The sequence below is a fragment of the Diabrotica undecimpunctata genome, chromosome 5 (genome assembly GCF_040954645.1).
Source record: "Diabrotica undecimpunctata isolate CICGRU chromosome 5, icDiaUnde3, whole genome shotgun sequence".
NCBI classification, from domain to species: Eukaryota; Metazoa; Arthropoda; class Insecta; order Coleoptera; family Chrysomelidae; genus Diabrotica; species Diabrotica undecimpunctata.
Genome location: NC_092807.1, coordinates 54,203,198 through 54,221,504, shown reverse-complemented (window position 1 = coordinate 54,221,504; position 18,307 = coordinate 54,203,198). Strand labels below are relative to the sequence as shown.

The following is an 18,307-nucleotide window of genomic DNA, read 5'->3' as shown; positions in this document are numbered from 1 at the left end:
ATACTCAAAAACCGTGTTACCATTATCCCAAAAGCAGCAGACAGGGTAATAGGAAAGACTACATGCATAAAACAACTAAACCCACCATGGTGAAATCATAAATGCAAAACAGCAGTCTAATCTAGCAAAAGAACTTTTAACAAATACAAGTGCTTCAAAACTGCTGAAAATAAAATTAAATACACAAAAAACGTGCTTAAGCCAAAAAGCTAGTTGAAAATACCAAATGACAGTTTGGACTCAATATGTACCAACGTTAAATGCAAACACTTTCATGACTTAAGTATGGAACAAAGTCCGAAGAATATCTTAAATAGCAGTCAGAATATTAAAACCCTCGAGATAAATGGAAAGGTAGTTACCACTAATACTGACAATCCAGTAGTAATAATTAAAAGAAATCTGTCATTAATTTCAAACAGCAAGAAAAAAATAAGAGGATTAGCAATATACCCAACACAGATGAACCGGTAAATTTACCAATTTCTCAATTAAAGTATACAGAACCATTATCAAATCTCAAAGAAATGGCCGCTGGCCTGGACGATATTCCTAGTATTTTTATCAAACACCTTCCAGTTAGCGCTCAGCGAAACAACTTCTAGATCTGTTTAATATTATTTAGCTACAGAACAAATTTCCTGAAAAATGGCATGAATCCATAGTAATACCTATACAAAATCTAATAGTAAAAAAACAAGTCCCGAGTCATACCGATCGATATCTTTAACATGCGCTTTGTGTTAATAAAAAAAAAGTATTAAGGACTAGGATGGAACCTGGAGTGACAAGATTTCATTATTTCAGAACAAAGTGGTTTTAGAGAGCAATGGTCAACCATATGTAATATGGTTGACCATTGAAAAGTGACATTTATAAAGCATTTACGCTAAGAAGTAAATGTATGTCAAAAATGGTATGTCAAAAAAAAAACCGTCTAGCGGTTTTCTTTGACATATCAATAGCTTTCGATACAGCCTGGCACGATTATAATATTTAAAAATTACATAGTTCGAAAATCCAAGGTACTGCCTATTCTTTGTTAAAACTTCATTTGAAATAGAACTTTCAGAGTTAAGACAAATAACATATCAGATATAATGTATCTAGAAAATGGCATTCCTCAAGTGTAGGTTACAAGTCCTACCCTCTTCATAGTGGCAATCAATGATATTTTTAAAAACCTAAAATCGCCTTTAGAGGCTCAAGTTTATGCGATTGATCTTTTAGTTTTTTTTGTGAAGGTAAAAATATACAAAATATATTTTGTCACAGACAAAACTTTATACAACACTTAAAATTTTGGTCACAAAAACAGGTTTCTATTTTTTCACTGAAAAAACTGGTTTCATTCTGTTTTCTAAAAAAAAGTCACAAACACTCCCAACCTAAGACTATGTGATAAGAACCTGAAACGTGTAACGTCAATAAAGTTCTTGGGCATGACATTCGAAGAAATTCTAAGCATAACTCTTCAGAACAAATTTGATCTTAATTTGTCATAAGCGATTAAATCTTCTAAAAACTCTGGAAAATAAAGAATGGGGTGCGGATCGCCAAATACTTTTGATGTTATACACAGCATTAATCAGATCAAAATTAGATTGTGGATCTAGTGTATTCTACAGTCGCTAATGCACTGATAAAAAACTTGACAGTATTCACAATTTCTCTTTACGTTTAGTATTTGAAGCTTTTCACACAACAACAATTGAAAGTAGTTATTGTGAAGTTGGTGAGCTGTCCCTGGAAGATAGAAGACTTAATTTACTAGGTGCTGCAGTCATAACCCTAACATCGACAAACAAATACAAACTCTCTTCAGATTACTCCATTTACTCTGCTGAACTATAAGCTCGTTACGAGGCAACTCTTGCTATCAACGCATCCAATAATATTAATTATAATATACTCACAGACTCTCTAAGTTCTGTTTAATCAATCCCATATGTCTATCCAGCTAATCATTTGGTCATCAAGATAAAACAAGAAGTTCATACAGCTCAACTGAAAGGAAAAAACATTATATTCTTCTGGATACCATCCCATTTTGGAATTCAAGGAAATGAAGAAGCAGGAAACGCTGAAAATTTACGAGTACGGGCGTGAAAGCGGCAATCAAATGTAAAGTTCGATATATATGGGAAGAAAAGTCGAAAATGTCATCGGCCAAGCTACGCGATAGTAAAAAATACCCTATACTTTAACTTTATTTTTATTTTTGCGTTTAAAATGAAAAATTTGTAGGTTAAAATTAAAACTTCTCCTGCTAGTTTTAGCACCATGTTGCAACATCACTTTAAGTATGCCATAATACAATCTTTTTTAAAACAATTAGAAATTAAAATGAATATGGATACCTCCTGTGAATTATATAAAATATTTTCCTAGAACCAGTGGTATAACGTAATAACTAACTAACTAACTAACTAACTAACTAAGTAACTAATACAAAATACTAAATGCAAAATACTAATGTTGCTTTTATATGTTTTATAGAACTTAGTGGCTTTGCTGTATTTGTTCTTCCAAATCCTATAAGTGTAGTATCAGAGATAATGTGTTCTCGGGACGCTTCATGATTAACTACCCAATAAGCAGATTAATTTTAGCTAAATATTAAGTTGCGGATTATAGAATTTCAGTTTTATTATAACAAAAAGAAAAATAATTTTTTTTACAGGGATATAAAAATAAATTACATTTGATGGGGTTTTAAAATTGGTATTAAAAGTCATTTCAATATGATTGGTAATCTACAAAGTAGCGATTTTCAGGTGCATAAAGACTATTTTTTAATTAATTAAATTAAAAAAGTTTTTTAAGATTTATTAAAAAAAATATATCACAATACAGAGTTTCGCATAAAGTTGTATTCTCAGGATTCAAATTCGTGAACCTCGCCATAGACATCTGCAAAAATTGGATTTGTTAACATTGATCGATATTCATGGTCGTAGGATACTGAACCTACTCTAAACGTGTATTCAGATTCATTTCCTTTGTATATGAACACTGGTCTGGTGACATAAAATTTTTCGAAATTTTTGGAGGTGTTAAATCCCTTGTAGATGTATACCTAAAATAATTTATAATTTTGTATAACACTTAACTCGGCTAAACACTCATATTGAAAAGTAACGTGGCTACACGTGGACGGTCAAAAGGACCAGGTCGTTCTTAATAATTTTAACGGACATGGTTTTATAAAAAAATCCAGTTATCCAGGTATCCAGAATAATAATATTAAAGAAAATAGATATTAAACAATAAATAGATAATATCTAACACAACTAATGCTAAGATAAGTAATACTGAGCACAATTTATTTGAAATTTATTACATAATATAATCCTTTTTTGTATAGATAATCACCTGACAAGAAATTATCTTAAAAATAAAACTATTAGATATCTAGGATGTTTAATATTTATTATTTTTATTCTTTACAGCTTAATACGAATAAGTGTTGTTTACAAATAGAGGTTTGCCACTGTTTACATTGAGTTTTTCTTTTTCTGTTTTTTTTTCCAAGAACAGAATTTGCAACTTCCAGGATAAACTTGACTTTTTTCCGCTGTAGATCCTTTACCACGATTTTGTAAAATTTTGCTGTATACGGTTCATTAAAGGCTATAGCTTGAGAATATGGTTAAGTGCCCCCGCATCGATTGGCACCGCAATTTGTGCTTTTAATAAAGCATATAAAAACATGACTTCATACAAATTTTTAGCTTCCCAGAGCCCATAGAACCTCTTATATCTAAAAAAGGAGCTTTTTTATACTTTATTCTTTTCTTTACGAAATTTTGCTTTAAAAAATCTAAAAAAATTCTAAAAGATGTATCTTTTAAATACAAAATAGCCTGATTTTTTTCAAATGTTTATATTGAAAATTGAGCTCCGGAAAAATCATTAAAATTTTCAATAATTTCTTAGGTTATGTTAATAATTTTTGGCTAACCTTTGAAAATAGTAATTTTTTATGTATTTTTTTTTTGGTTTCTTTAAAAGGCCAAGGCAGAATTTTCAATTTCTGAGCGGAAAGCATCGATAAATAAAAAAATGTTTTTTTACTCATTTATTTGCACATAACCTCAAAACTCAGTTGGTAATTAGACATTTTTTAATATTTTTCTTCCAAATTATTAAAATCGACTTTTGACTATCGAAGAAACAAAAAGACAAGTAAGCTTGTAAGTTAAAAATGATTATTTTAACAATGATGGTTCATAGCCCGTAAGAAAATGGATGGAAAAGCATACATCTAACTATCGGATTTTGAGGTAAGTTAAAAAAAAGTTCGAAGAGGATAAAAAACGTGGTATTTTCGAATTTTATCTTTATGAAATAGTTAAATGGGGACTTTACAAAAGAATGTGATAATGCGAAAGAAAAAATATTGAATTATCAACTGAGTTTGGAGGTTATGTGCAAATAAATGAGTAAAAAAACATTTTTTTTTTATTTTTCGATGCTTTCCGCTCAGAAAATTTTGCCTTGGCCATTTAAAAGAACGAAAAAAAAACTACATAAAAAATTACTATTTAAAAGTTAGCCAAAAATTATTAACATAACCTAAGACATTATTGAAAATTTCAATGATTTTTCCTGAGCTCAATTTTCGATATAAAAATTTGAAAAAAATCATGCTATTTTGTATTTAAAAGATACATCTTCATGAATTTTTTCAGATTTAAAAAAAACTGCATTTAGAAAAAAATAAAGTCGAAAAAAGTCGCGGTGCTGATCGGTGCGGGGGCACTTTTGACCATCTTATCCCGCTATAGTCTTTACTGGAAGAGTAACTATTTTTCGTCGACATTCCAAATGTTCACGTATCAGCTCTTTCACAAGAATTTTTAAATATTTTTGGCGTGCTTTGTAGTCGTTAGTTTTTACTTGATACTATGTTTGAATATTTATACCTGCAATATAAAACATGGAAAAGAATATTGTAAGAGACCAACTGCAAGTTTTTTGAGACAAAACTATTTGAATAATTTCTCTTTAACACAAAGAGAAATCAAACGATTTCTACTTAGCGAAACCGAATTCAAATCTTAACCACTGTGTTTCCTAAAATTTGCGAAACAAACAGCTGGATAAATTACTCGGCAAGGGAATATAAAATTGCATTCCACACGCCGTTCATCCTGGTCAAAATTCGTAGTGAATTCAGTTTCTGGTACTTCAAACGAAGTAAATAATACCGTCCTTCTGTCCAATTTCTCTTTAGTTTATCCACTACGTCCATTTCTTCCTTAATACTGTTGTAAAATGTTATTATAGCATGTTTGCACTTACTGTCTAAGTTTCTGTGGATCTCACCTGTATAATGCATTGTTAAGAGCATTAGCACTACATATTTTATTTGGCTTGGGTTTATATTACACTAATTCGTTTTTTTTTTTAGTTTTGCTAAATAAAATTCAGGAATTTTACGTGTATTTTGTCGTAGAGTCCCTACTAAGGTTAGGTTGTGGTTTTGGAGTAACTTAGGTGCCAAAGGTATTGATGTGAACCAACTATTCCAGAAATTGTCTAAATTAAGATTTTTAAGACAGAAAAAGAGGTGTTACTTAATCGAAACCAAATTATTTGTACAAAATTTTTAAGAATCGAGTACTGCTAAAATTTTTAATCCATACTTCGCCGACATAATTATGTGGAATAAACTACAAAAATTCACATCTGCCACGAAATTATTCTAGCAATTTATTATTCGTTAAAAATTCAGACTACAATCAAACGGCCAAAATCAAAATAGAAGACCAGTTAACTGATAAAATTGCAATAGAACGTGGAGTACGACAGGGCTGTATTTTTTCTCCATTGTTGTTCAACATTTATTCTGAATGGGTATTTAAGGAAGCTTTAGACGGTTGTGCGAAAGGAATACTAATAAACGATGAATGGTTGAATAACATTAGATATGCAGATGACACTATAGTTTTTGCCGATAATCTGAATGACTTACAGATATTAACAAATCGCATAACAGAAGTCAGCAACAGATACGGACTAGCTCTTAACATAAAGAAAACCAAATTTATGACAATTAGTAAAAAACCAATACTAAACGCTCAACTTACAATCAACCAACAGAATATCGAAAGAGTCGGGCAATATACATATCTAGGCACCAATTTAAATAGCCAATGGGACCACTCAACAGAAATTAAACAGCGAATAATAAAAGCAAAAGCAGCATTCGTTAGAATGAGAACCATTTTCAACAGTCGAGACATATCATTAAAAACAAAATGCCGTCTATTGAACTGCTACATATTCACAGTTCTACTCTACGGAATGGAAGCATGGACACTGACTGTTGCATCTATGAATCGGCTCGAAGCTTTCGAAATGTGATCTTATAGGCACATCTTACGTATATCCTGGGTTGACAGAGTTACTAATGTGGAGGTCCTGCGTAGAATGGGGAAAGAATGTGAAATTCTCATGACCGTCAAAACTAAAAAGTTGAAATATCTAGGACATGTAATGAGAAATCAAAAACTTTACGGCCTTCTCCAGCTGATTCTCCAAGGGAAAGTAAATGGTAAGAGAAGAACCGGGAAGAAGACGCATTTCCTGGCTTCAAAATTTACGAAAGTGGTATAACACGTCTACCACTGAACTGTTCCGCGCTGCAATAAATAAAGTAAAGATAGCCGTGATGATCGCCAACATCCGGAACGGATAGGCACTTTAAGAAGAAGAAAAATTCAGAAACGCTGCAATTCCTTCTACATCTATAAACAAAATCGTTAAAGATTTTTTTACAGTGAGCTAAAATACCAAACTGTTTACTACATTTTTTGTCATTCACATTATCAAACTTTAAAGCCCTCAGTAGAAGCTAAAAACGATTAAATACCCATGGTAAGTTGAAAAAATTCTACTCCTGTACCTTTGCATCCATAAGTCCTTTAAATTTAGGGATAAATGCAGAACGCCTGGCAAATACACGAGATCCAATATACTGCCTTGTTTTTCACCACGTTTGTATATCCTGCATATTATTTATTTCTAGTTTTTGCAAGGTTTGCAAGCAGACTATTTTTGCGTAGATCTATTTCTTAGAGTGTGAAGTCCGGAAAATACAATTTCCAAGCATGAAGAAGTGAACGTGCTTTTTTGTCAATTTAAGTCACTCCGTTGGACTAAGTGACAATACTCAACTTTGATTTTAGTTTTTGATGAAAATATTGGTCATTTGTTTCGAAAGTTTTCTTGTCTTTCAAGATCAACTAGTTCTTTACCTTCAGAGAATTCCAAAGATTCGTAGTGATTCGTTACCTCCAGATCTTCCTCAATATGTTCGTCATAAAGATTTAATTACTTACCATCTTCGACGTAAATATCAAAACTACTTGAAAAAACATTCGTGATTGTACTTCTCTATAGGGATTTAATTGCATCCTTTACTTTAGAAAGCAAGACAGTAGATTTTCTAGGGCAGTGGGAGGACAATTTTCTGCTGTGGTCTCGTTGTTTCTATATAAATCGCTACAATAGTTTCACCACGGTCGCATAATTTCGCCAGTACAGTTTTTTCAATTTTCTTTCATATTTATCACAGACTATGTTAAAGGTTTAAACTCCCCGTCAAGAAGTTTAACTTCTTCTTCTTCTTCTTCTAATGGCGCTACAACCCTTTGTGAGTCTTGGCCTGCTTAACAATGTTCTTCCATTCTGCTCTGTCGGATACTTTCCTTCGCCACTGCCTGATGTTCATGGTTTTAAGATCCCTCTCTACGTCGTCTATCCATCTTTTACGGGGCCTTCCTCTTGTTCTGTTTCCTTGGGGCTTCCATCTCTGGACTACTTTTACAGCTTGATTATCTGGCATTCTTTCTAGGTGACCAAGCCAGTTTAGTCTTTGTGACTTTACAAACCTGACAATATCTGCACTCTGCATTAGTTCATCCAACTCGTGGTTCATTTTAATTCTCCACGAACTATCGCTGCATTGGGTTGGTCCAAATATCTTCCTTAGTATTTTGCGCTCAAATATTCTCAGTTGATTTTGATCAGTGGTTGAGAGGGTCCACGTTTCACATTCATATGTGACCACTGGTCTAATTACTGTTTTGTAGATTCTCAGCTTATTCAGTAACTTACTTTTCATTAAGTCTTTGTATGCATAAAAGCACGTATTACCGCTAAGAATCCGTGCTTGTATTTCTTGACTGATGTTGTTGTTATCATTTATTATTGAGCTCAGGTAGGTAAAAGTCTCTTCCAGGACTGTGTAATGACCTTGTCGATGTGGAAGGGCTCAGTAATTGGTCTTGGTCCCTCTTTTGTGGGAGTTATCCCGGGGAGCACGACTGATGAAGCTAAGTTCAGTCCAAACGCGAACAGCGTCCGGTGACTGTGCACCGGGTGAGCGCCGGACACCGCCGCCGGACGCTGGAGGGAGCGGCAACCAGATCCAAGTGCTGCTCCTTTCTCCCACATTATCATTTATTTGCTGTCAATCATCTACATCGTTTTAATACCTGTTAATTTTTTTTTTCCTTATCCTTTCCCTAGGAGAATACCTGCACACACCAAAAACCGATGGAGAAAACCAGCGAAAAAAAACCCGGAAGCTAAGGTGTTAGATACCGTGCCGAAGGATGCATGGCCATACGATACGTGGTCTCGAACGGTTCCCTTGGGGTACCTGGCGACCCCCCATTGTATTTAGTCCTACCTCCACAAGCGGGGCTCTGTGGGGGCCGAACTATATTTCCCTAGCTACTCGTGGGATATATATGTCAAATCCAACGTCAAGTACAAAAAAAAACCGCGTGCGACCCGGGCGGTAATCCGGGAAGACCAGACCAAGCCAGGAGGAGAACGAATTCTCTCCCTGACGTGCGAAATTACCTTAAAAGAAAGGCCTCCCCAAGGAGCAGCGATAGCCACAAGAAACGGACTTGCAGTCAAGCCAACGAATTGATAGACTTCCTAGACGATGTAAGCAGAAATCTAGATTCATTCATGAATCTACTAAAAGAATATCCTAACATCCCTAAACCGGTAAAGGAGATATGCCGGCTGATGCATAAAAGACAATCCATGCAACAGATGCAGCACATAAGACAATGGCTACAAGAACGCTCCACGGAGTGGATAAGATGTACATAGAAGCTGACATACAGACAGATATATGTCTCGACCTTGAGACGAAAAAAGACAGACTGCCAAAAGCCGCTACAGCGGAGATTGGTACGCAAACGGATGCCTGGCATGGTCCTTCAAGGCCCGTTGGGCTGGCGAGCCTCGAAGGAGTCAGTACTTATGCTGACTTCCAGAGGAACGTCCAGCGCGATTGGCCGGAGAGCCTTTACAGGCAGACAGAGATCACAATAGGGAACCCCGTCGAGTCCCAGTGTAATGTGAAGGTCGTTATACTGGAAAATACGGACCTATCCATGACCCACAGCGTCCAGCGGCTATACAGGGATAAATTCCCTGAATTAGCTGGCCTTGAAGAGAATTTTGAAGTGCTGGAACAGACAACAACAATACGAAAGGGCGCAGACAGACACACCAAATCTCAGAAGATTTTAAAAATTAGAACGGCTGGCACGCAAGAAGACATGTGGCATATCCTAGAACGTGTCAGAGAGGAGGCCTTCCCAAATGCCTCTGTGGCCTTACACCACGTGAGCTTTATGTCAGTTGGAGATTTGAGGAAGATGGCAGAGGTTATCTTTAAAGCGACTAGCAACATGGTACAAGTACATACTACTGCCACAAGAAAGGACAGGCCGACCTACGGCTTCATCGTGTCGAAAAAAGACACAAGCTACACCCAACTCCTAGAGGGGGTACAGGATGCCGTGGGCAAGACAAATGCTATTCAGGGAATCCGTAGCCTCCGGAGTACTAGGGATGGTAAGTTACTTATCACCCTAGATAAGGACCCAGATGCCGTCAAGGCAATAAAGACTGCCATTGCGTCCAAAGATAGCGGCTTCAAGGCAAGACAACTGGGACAAGATAGGTCCACGGTTATACATGTCAGAGGTATGACCGCGAATACAAACACAGAGACATTGCAAAATGCACTGTCTGTAGTGATAGGCAAGTGGGAAAAGGACTTCCTGATTAAAAGTCTAAGAAAGATGCGAGGGGACACGCTGGCAGCCACGGTTGTTCTGTCTGCCGAGGCAGCCAAAAGAGTGTTGGAGATAGGACACATTAAAGTGGGCCTTGCTAGATGCGAGGTCGAAAAAAGATACGTAGTTAGGAGATGTCAACGGTGCTGGTCGTACACACATGACATCTCAAAGTGCCACGGTCCTGACCGTATTGGCCTCTGTCTTAAGTGCGGAAAGAAGGACTGTAAGGAGAAGGACACATGCAGAAATGAGGAGTGGTGTGTTCTCTGCAAAGAGGGGCACCACATTGGAACCGCGCGGTGCCGAGAATTTAGTGGCGCTCTCCAAAGGGCGCGACTAGCCGACAAGACGCGCGCAAAAGAACTAACAGAATGCGTGCCCGCTAAACCGCCATCGACACCCTTTCCCCAACCGATAGTTGCAGACATCGCACGGGCGAAAAATGACATACCTTCGACATCTGCGCCAAATCCTGATGACGATACTATAGATGACGACGTTTTTCGTAAGGCTAAGTTCCCCTCATTAATGGAGGAATTCGAGAGTATGTGTGCCGAGGTAGTGGAAATGGCTAGCAACATAGCGGAAAACAAAAACAACAATCCCGTCCCCGACACTGAAGGACCGCAGATGTCTGGACTATCTCCGGACAACACTCTGCGAAAAATACTCAGTTGATCCCCGATAACTCTCATCCTAGTGACCTAGAAGAGCTAGTTGTAACGACTTAAAATGGCTTCGATCCAGACAAAAGGACTTAGAATACTGCAGGTGAACATCGGAAGGGCAAAGGTGGCACACGACCTGATTTACTCAAAAGCCCTGCAAATTGACGCAGATATCATCATAGTCCCAGAACCGAATAAAAATATCTCAAAAAAAATTGGTTGGATCTCCGATAACAGAGCAGACGTTGCTGTATTTTTGGTAAACAACAAAGTGTGCATAAACAAAATTACCAAAAAAGAGGGATTTCTAAAGATAAAAATAAACGAACTAGCAATCATAGCCTGTTATATCTCACCTAATATAACCATGACACAATATGCTGAGCGGGTTGAAAAAATCATTGAGGCGTCACAGGGAGAAACAACATACATAATTGCTGGTGATATAAACGCCAAATCTATTCTTTGGGGGTCCCCAAAAAATGACAAAAGAGGAGAAATTTGGAACGAATGGATCTCCTCCGCAAACCTGACTGTGCTAAACAATGGTAAACCCACATTCGAAAGAGGTGAGTCGCGAAGTCACATAGACATTACACTAGCAACCAACAACTGCGCCAAGAAGATCTCGGGATGGGATGTGCTTGATGATAACATCTTTACGTTTCACAAGTACATCTCATACGAAGTCGGCATTAAGGTCACAACCAGGCACGGCAGGAAATTACTCGAGTTCGATAAGAACAAATTCAGGAATCAGATACGGAACTTACAAGAAGAAACTACCAACTTTAATAACTTTAGAGACAACATAATAAAAGCACACAAAGCGAGCAGCAAAAGCAAACATGTCACATACACAATACCATACTGGTGGAATAAAAACATTCACCAAAAGCGGACAGAATGTCTTAGAACCAGGCGTACGGCACAGAGAAATAGGACGCAGCAAGTTAAAGAGGAGTATAAGAACGCCAAAAAGGAACTCAATAAATTGATCAAATGGGCTAAACGTACATGCTGGCAGAACTTGTGCGAGGCATTGGAGAACGATAAATGGGGCGAAGCATACAGGATCGCCACTAAGACGCTGAGGTCAGAGACCCCATATAACCTATGCGATGACAAAAGAAGGGAAATAGCGAATACCCTGTTTCCTAACAAGCCTATAAACGACTTCCTGATTAGAGACGATGAGAACTGTCCCAAAGAATTAACGGCGGCTGAACTCACCAGAGCCGCCAATTCCATCAAAATAGGTAAATCCCCTGGACCGGACCGTGTGCCACCAGAGGCGATAAAAATACTAGTGAATAAATGCCCAGAAGCTACTAGAATAGCACTTAATGAGCTGCTAACAAGACAAGAATTTCCAGACCAGCTGAAACTAGCTAAACTTACACTAATACATAAACCCGGTAAAAACCCGGACGAAGCCAATTCGTACAGGCCTATATGTTTATTAGATTGTCTGGGAAAACTATACGAAAATATTGTCAAAAATCGCCTAGAAGATGAATTAAGTGAAAGAGAGACTATCTCCAACAGACAATACGGATTTAGAAAAGCTAAATCAGCCATAGACGCGGTAAAAAGTTTAACCGATACTGTAAAAAACACAAAGAAAAGATGGGCTATACTGGTTATGTTTGATGTAAATAATGCCTTCAACTCTGCCAACTGGGCACATATCATAACAAAACTGGAATCAGCACGAGTGTCAGGATATCTCATCAATATCATTAAAAGGTATCTTACTAATAGATACGTTACAGTGGCAAAAAATACAGAACAGAAGTTAACAGCCGGCGTACCGCAAGGTTCTGTATTAGGTCCGACACTCTGGAATATATTATATAACGGGGTACTAGAAATAGACTATGGTAGAGATACTCTAGCTATTGCATACGCAGATGACCTGGCGATACTAGTCATGACTGACATGAACTGGAAAATCGAAGACAAAGTCAACACATGCTGCAGAAAAGTCAACAGCTGGATGGCTAGAAACGATCTCGAACTAGCAGGAAGCAAAACGCAAGTGGTCATACTAAAAGGACCACGACGAAGACCCGAGATGACTTTTCAAATTGGTAGTACTATTATAACCCCTACAAATTGTGCAAAATACCTAGGCATATACATCGACACAGGCCTAAGGTTCACAAAACACCTGACAAATGTAGTCCAGAGGGCGGAAGAAAGAACGGCAGCCCTACAAACAATCATGCCGAATATAGGAGGCCCAAGCAGCCAAAAACGAAGAATGTACCTGCAAGTGGTACAGTCAACTATATTATATGGAACCCCCATTTGGGCAGACGTACTAAATTACAAAAAGTACAGAGACATGATAACCAGAGCCCAGCGAAAGCCTCTATTAAAAGTTACAAGTGCGTATAGGACCACTTCAACGATGGCCCTACAGGTAATAGCGGGCACGCTCCCTATTCACCTCCTAGCTAAAGAACGGCAGATGCTTTATAACTCTCGAGACGGCCACCTACCTCAGGTCAGAGCCGCCATTAGAGAACAATTACTAACAGAATGGCAAGCAGAATGGGAGGCACAGATAGACAAGGCACAATGGACCAAAAAACTAATACCCAATGTGATAGAGTGGTACAAATGTAAGTTCAAACGAGTAAATTTTTATTTTATGCAGTTCCTGACCGGACATGGATCTTTCAGGTCTTACACGTATCGTATACGAAAAACCAGCGATGATAATTGTGTCATATGTAAAGTAGAAGACGATGCGGAGCATTGTATCTTTAGGTGCAAGGTGTTTGCGTCGGAACAACACATAATGCGAACAAAGCTAGGAGAGATATCCTCTGACAACTTGATACGTGTCGCTATGGAAAGCAGAGAGAACTTTGAATTTCTTGTAGACCAAGTAACAAAAATTATGAAGAGAAAGTCCATGATAGAGAAAAAAACTGAGACAGGATGAGAGTGATCTGGGACAATCCACCTCCATTTAAAACTAGTTATCATTGTATGAATATGTATGTAAATATGTGTATATGTGTATTTGTGTGTTCGTAGGTGTGTATGTGTATGTACGTATGTATGTGTGTATATGTGTGTAATACACTTGTTTATTGCATACGTATGTATACTTACTTATTGTTACCTAGTATTACCTAATACCAAATATTCTTACACCTTATTGTTACCTTGTATACCTATACATTCCATATACTCTCCCCCTGGTTCCTTACCGCTCTTAGGTAATACCATCGGCAAGGCCATTTACATGTGTGCCTATTTTACATACATTTTTCTTCTGGTTCCTTACCGCTTCTAGCTAAGAACCAGCAACAAAACTTTATTACTAATTCAGGCAGCGCAAGGCATCTCTAAGTTTCGTTCGCTAACTGAACACGTACGGGGGTGTTTTGACGAAGAATGGGTGGTTTTAGTTGGTAGGCAGGGCAACAGAAAGGCATCCGTTTGCAGGACCTCCTCTACATAGGGGGAAATGGGCTCAGATGTTTTCCTCTGCCCTGAATCCAAGAATCCAACACACGCCGAGCAATGGTATGGTGTTTAGAACATTTCCACCCTCATCAAAAAAAAAAAAAAAAAAGGTAGGTAAAAGTAGAGGCATATTTGTAGGTATGGTTGTATAACTTCAGATTCTCATGTTCATTCGATTGTGTGCACTCCATATATTTTGTTTTGCTTTCGTTTGTATATAGACCAAACGTAGCAGCTTCTCGTTTCAGTTCTATAACTTTTTCGCTTAATACAAGAAGTTTAACTATTTAAATTAAATATCTTCGTTCATTTCGACAGCTATATTCTTTTATTTTGCCTAAGTATTTAAGAAATTCAGATAATCATCTGTGTCTTTGCAACATTCCCTTCTTATTCCTTTTGATAACGCTTTGTATTTGATGTCGTATAGTCTTTTGCAGTTTCGATTACTTTGTCTTTAACCCATGAACGGCTAGCGTTACCATATATGGTAACGGTTACGCCCGTCTCTATTTACGTTCATATTGTTGAGACGTTGAAAATTCAATATAGCGGTCGCGTCATTTACTGTCGAATGTTAGTGCAAGCTGTGGTTTAACTGAATTTTTCAAAATAAAATTACCATTAGTTTAATTAGTATGCTGCTGAAGTTTGTGGTATAACTCTAACTATGTACTCTCAACCAGTGGACTTCCTTCTAGAGTAAGTGTTAGAAATATTTTATTTTAAATAGAATTATTAAAATATTGGTAATATATGATAGCTAATAGATCACTTTTGATCTGTATTAGAATATTTTTATGCTAAAATTTACCAACTTCATAATTAGCACTATTTTGTAGAGCGTTACCATATGGTAACGCTAGCCAGTTATGGGTGCATATGTTAATTTACTGCAATTTGTTTCAGGCGAGGTTTTACGTTAGAAGAGGCCTTGAACATGGTTTATGATGATGAGATTAATATTCAAGATATTTTTATAGAGATTCCAGAATCAAATATTCTAACGGATGATGTCTCAGGTGAAGAACAATGTTGACAATCTTAACAGACAACAGCTAACAGCCTCGGTTAAAGTACGATTTCATACAAAAAAAAAGCAGTTTGAAGGTAATGAAAGGTACGAAATACCAGAACGACCAGGCATAACCAAAGTAACTTGAAAAATGGAGATTTAGTTCCCCATGCAAGACAATTTCCAAAACAAAATATTGCACGATTCAAAAGCTTATTACCTATTGTAGTTTTTGAAAAATTTTTAGATGACGATATGATTCAGTTCATTGTTAAGAATCAAATAAACATGCAATGTTCTTGAATGAAATGTTGTTTTGCTATTCTCTTTTTATCGGACTATGTCGAATTATCTAGTCAAGACTTTTACTGGGACTGTCAAGATGACATGCGAAATAAAATGGTAAGTCAAGCTAGGCGCCGAGCTAGATTTCATCAAATTCTAAGATACCTGCACTGTGCAGATAACAACAAACCAGACAAGTCTGATAAAATGTGGAAATTGAGACCGTTCAGGGATAAGTTAAAAAAATTTTTTTAGATAGCTGGATTCCAGAACAAAACTTGGAATATGACGAATCCATGATAAAATATTTCGGGCAGCATCCCTGTAAACAGATTATTCGGGGAAATCCAATTAGGTTCGGCTACAAGATGTGGCGTCTGAATACTTCATCGGGGTATCTAGTAAATTTTGATCTATACCAAGGAAAAAATCCTAAAGAAAACACCACATTTGAAACAGAATTTGGAAAAAACAAAGCTTCAATGGTAAATATGGTACACGAATTCACTAAAGCTTACAAAACTTTACCATTCACATTTTATTTTGACAACCTATTTACGGGTTTTAATATTTTATTGTATTTAAAACAACTGGGATACGATGGAACAGGAACAATTCGGGAAAACCGCATACCCAAATCTTGCTCAAAACTACAAACATACTACTCCTTACTCCAAAAGCAAGATCTTTTGAAAAAAAATGTGAAAGGTGGCTATAGTTCAATAATAAACAAGAATGATGGACTAATTATCGTTAAATGGGTAGATATTAATATTAGGTTTAACCAAATTTTTTGGGAATATTTAAAAAGGACTAAAAATAAAATTTAGGATGGAATGTGTAATGTGAATGTATAAATCTAGCTTTGTTCCCTCTGTCTATCCTTATGTTATATAGTTACCTCCTAGCCGTTGCCTGTCTTGTGTTGTAATAAAGTCGCTATGAAAGGCACCTTAGCGTGAAAAGTATTCCTACATTATGTAATCCCTTGTTGGTTCTAAATATTTCCTTTAAGTTGGTTAGAGCACTGAATGAAACGAATGAATGTATGGTTTTTTATCAATCTACTGATTCTTGTGCTACTGACGTTTACATTATATTTTTAATCTACCTCTATGAGAAGTACTATTTTGTTAACAAATGCAATAGGTCAATACATCATTAACAAATTCAAGTAGTCAAATACATTATCGTGGCTGAATGGATCAAGTTATCCAAAGCCATTAATTAAACCAAAAAAAAAGGGTAGATAACAATGCAGTTGCTGCGGCGTCTACATGCCATCGAATAAATCCAGCTAGTAGGGTGAAAAGATTTTCAAGGACAGAAAAGAAAATTATTCAAATCAGTCGTCCATCAATTATAACTGAATATAACCGATTTAAGGGAGGTACTGATTTGTTATATGAGAATCTTTAAAGGTACCTATAGGATAAGTGTCAGACTGATAAAGTGGTGGTGGCCAATCTTTACATGGTTGTTAGATGTTTCTATGGTAAATGCATGGAATGTTTACAGGAAGACGGAACCTATAGCTCAACTATATTTTAGGAGACAAGTAGTACAAGCATATCTCACCCAATATGGGACTCCTCCAAAAGCCGTTGGAAAACCAGAAATATCACGTTCCAGCGTAACATTTAACAAAGTGTCAGATGATCTACGATATAATGGTCGTAGACGTTTACTTGTGCACAATGAAAATAAGAAAATAAGAAGATGTACCGGGGAAGGGTGTTCATCTAATGTACGTACAAAATGTTTGAAATATGACGTTGGGCTATGTATAAAATTTAATGAAATATTCCATACCAAATCAGTTTGTATTACATATTAGGCTAGCGTTACCATATGGTAACAGTCCATTTTTTGTCAATAAAGTGTATTTCTATACAGTATTCTATATATTTTCGAAAATATATAGTCTTAATACATCGTTAAACAATCTCTTTTCGCTAATATAAAAAAAATCACATGTGTTTTCAGAATCACTACCTTTTTGATCTAAACAAAGGTTTTCTTCTTAGTCTTGTTGCAATTCATCAATTTGTGAGGAGTTTGGAAATATGATTTTCAGAAATTGGAAGAAGCACAAGGTGGACGTCCATTTTTTAGAGGTTTAAATTGAAACCTGTTGTTGACATTAGATTATTAATTAAGGATGCCAAATATAAAAATCTGCTATGCCTTTTGGACTATATTCCCTTATGACACCACTTGTTTTAAATAAATCTTAATTACACTGTTACATTTTAACATTTCTTAACTCGGACCCGGTAAAAGTCCCGGTTCAAGTACATTTCTTTTAATTATATAAAAAATAGGATATATCAACACTAAAAATATACCATAATATTTTTATTATTTATAGAAAATTGTCGAATAGACATATTTTACTTTAATAGCTCGTATAATTAAATTATAAACCTAAACCTTAATTTATAAACCTAAATTTCCTTTGAAGCGGATTATATCAGAACTATACAAACTGCATTTAATTGGTTTTAGTTAGTGCCCTTCAAATATAAAATATAAATTTTAATATGGTTATCATTATTTGGTGCAATTACATGGTTGATCACAATAAGCCTTTATAGAGTAGAGTTGAGCAATCCCAAATGAAGAACACTTGAACATGTTTTAATACCAGGCCTATTAATAATAATCTTTGATACGGATATTTTTTTACATGCACCATTTATTTCAATCTATTCAATTACAAAAACTATGCA

The 18,307-nt window shown here is 36.2% G+C and overlaps 1 protein-coding gene across 1 annotated transcript in view; it reads right to left on the bottom strand.

Annotated features, from left to right (window-relative positions):
- Nucleotides 1–2,822: 2,822 nt before the first annotated feature.
- Nucleotides 2,823–18,307, bottom strand: part of LOC140442192 (uncharacterized) — a 79,348-nt gene continuing 63,863 nt past the window's right edge. The window contains exon 6 of the mRNA XM_072533269.1: nt 2,823–3,079. Within this exon, the coding sequence (XP_072389370.1) occupies nt 2,879–3,079 (201 nt within the window). The 3' untranslated portion in view covers nt 2,823–2,878. The remainder of the gene's footprint in view (nt 3,080–18,307) is intronic.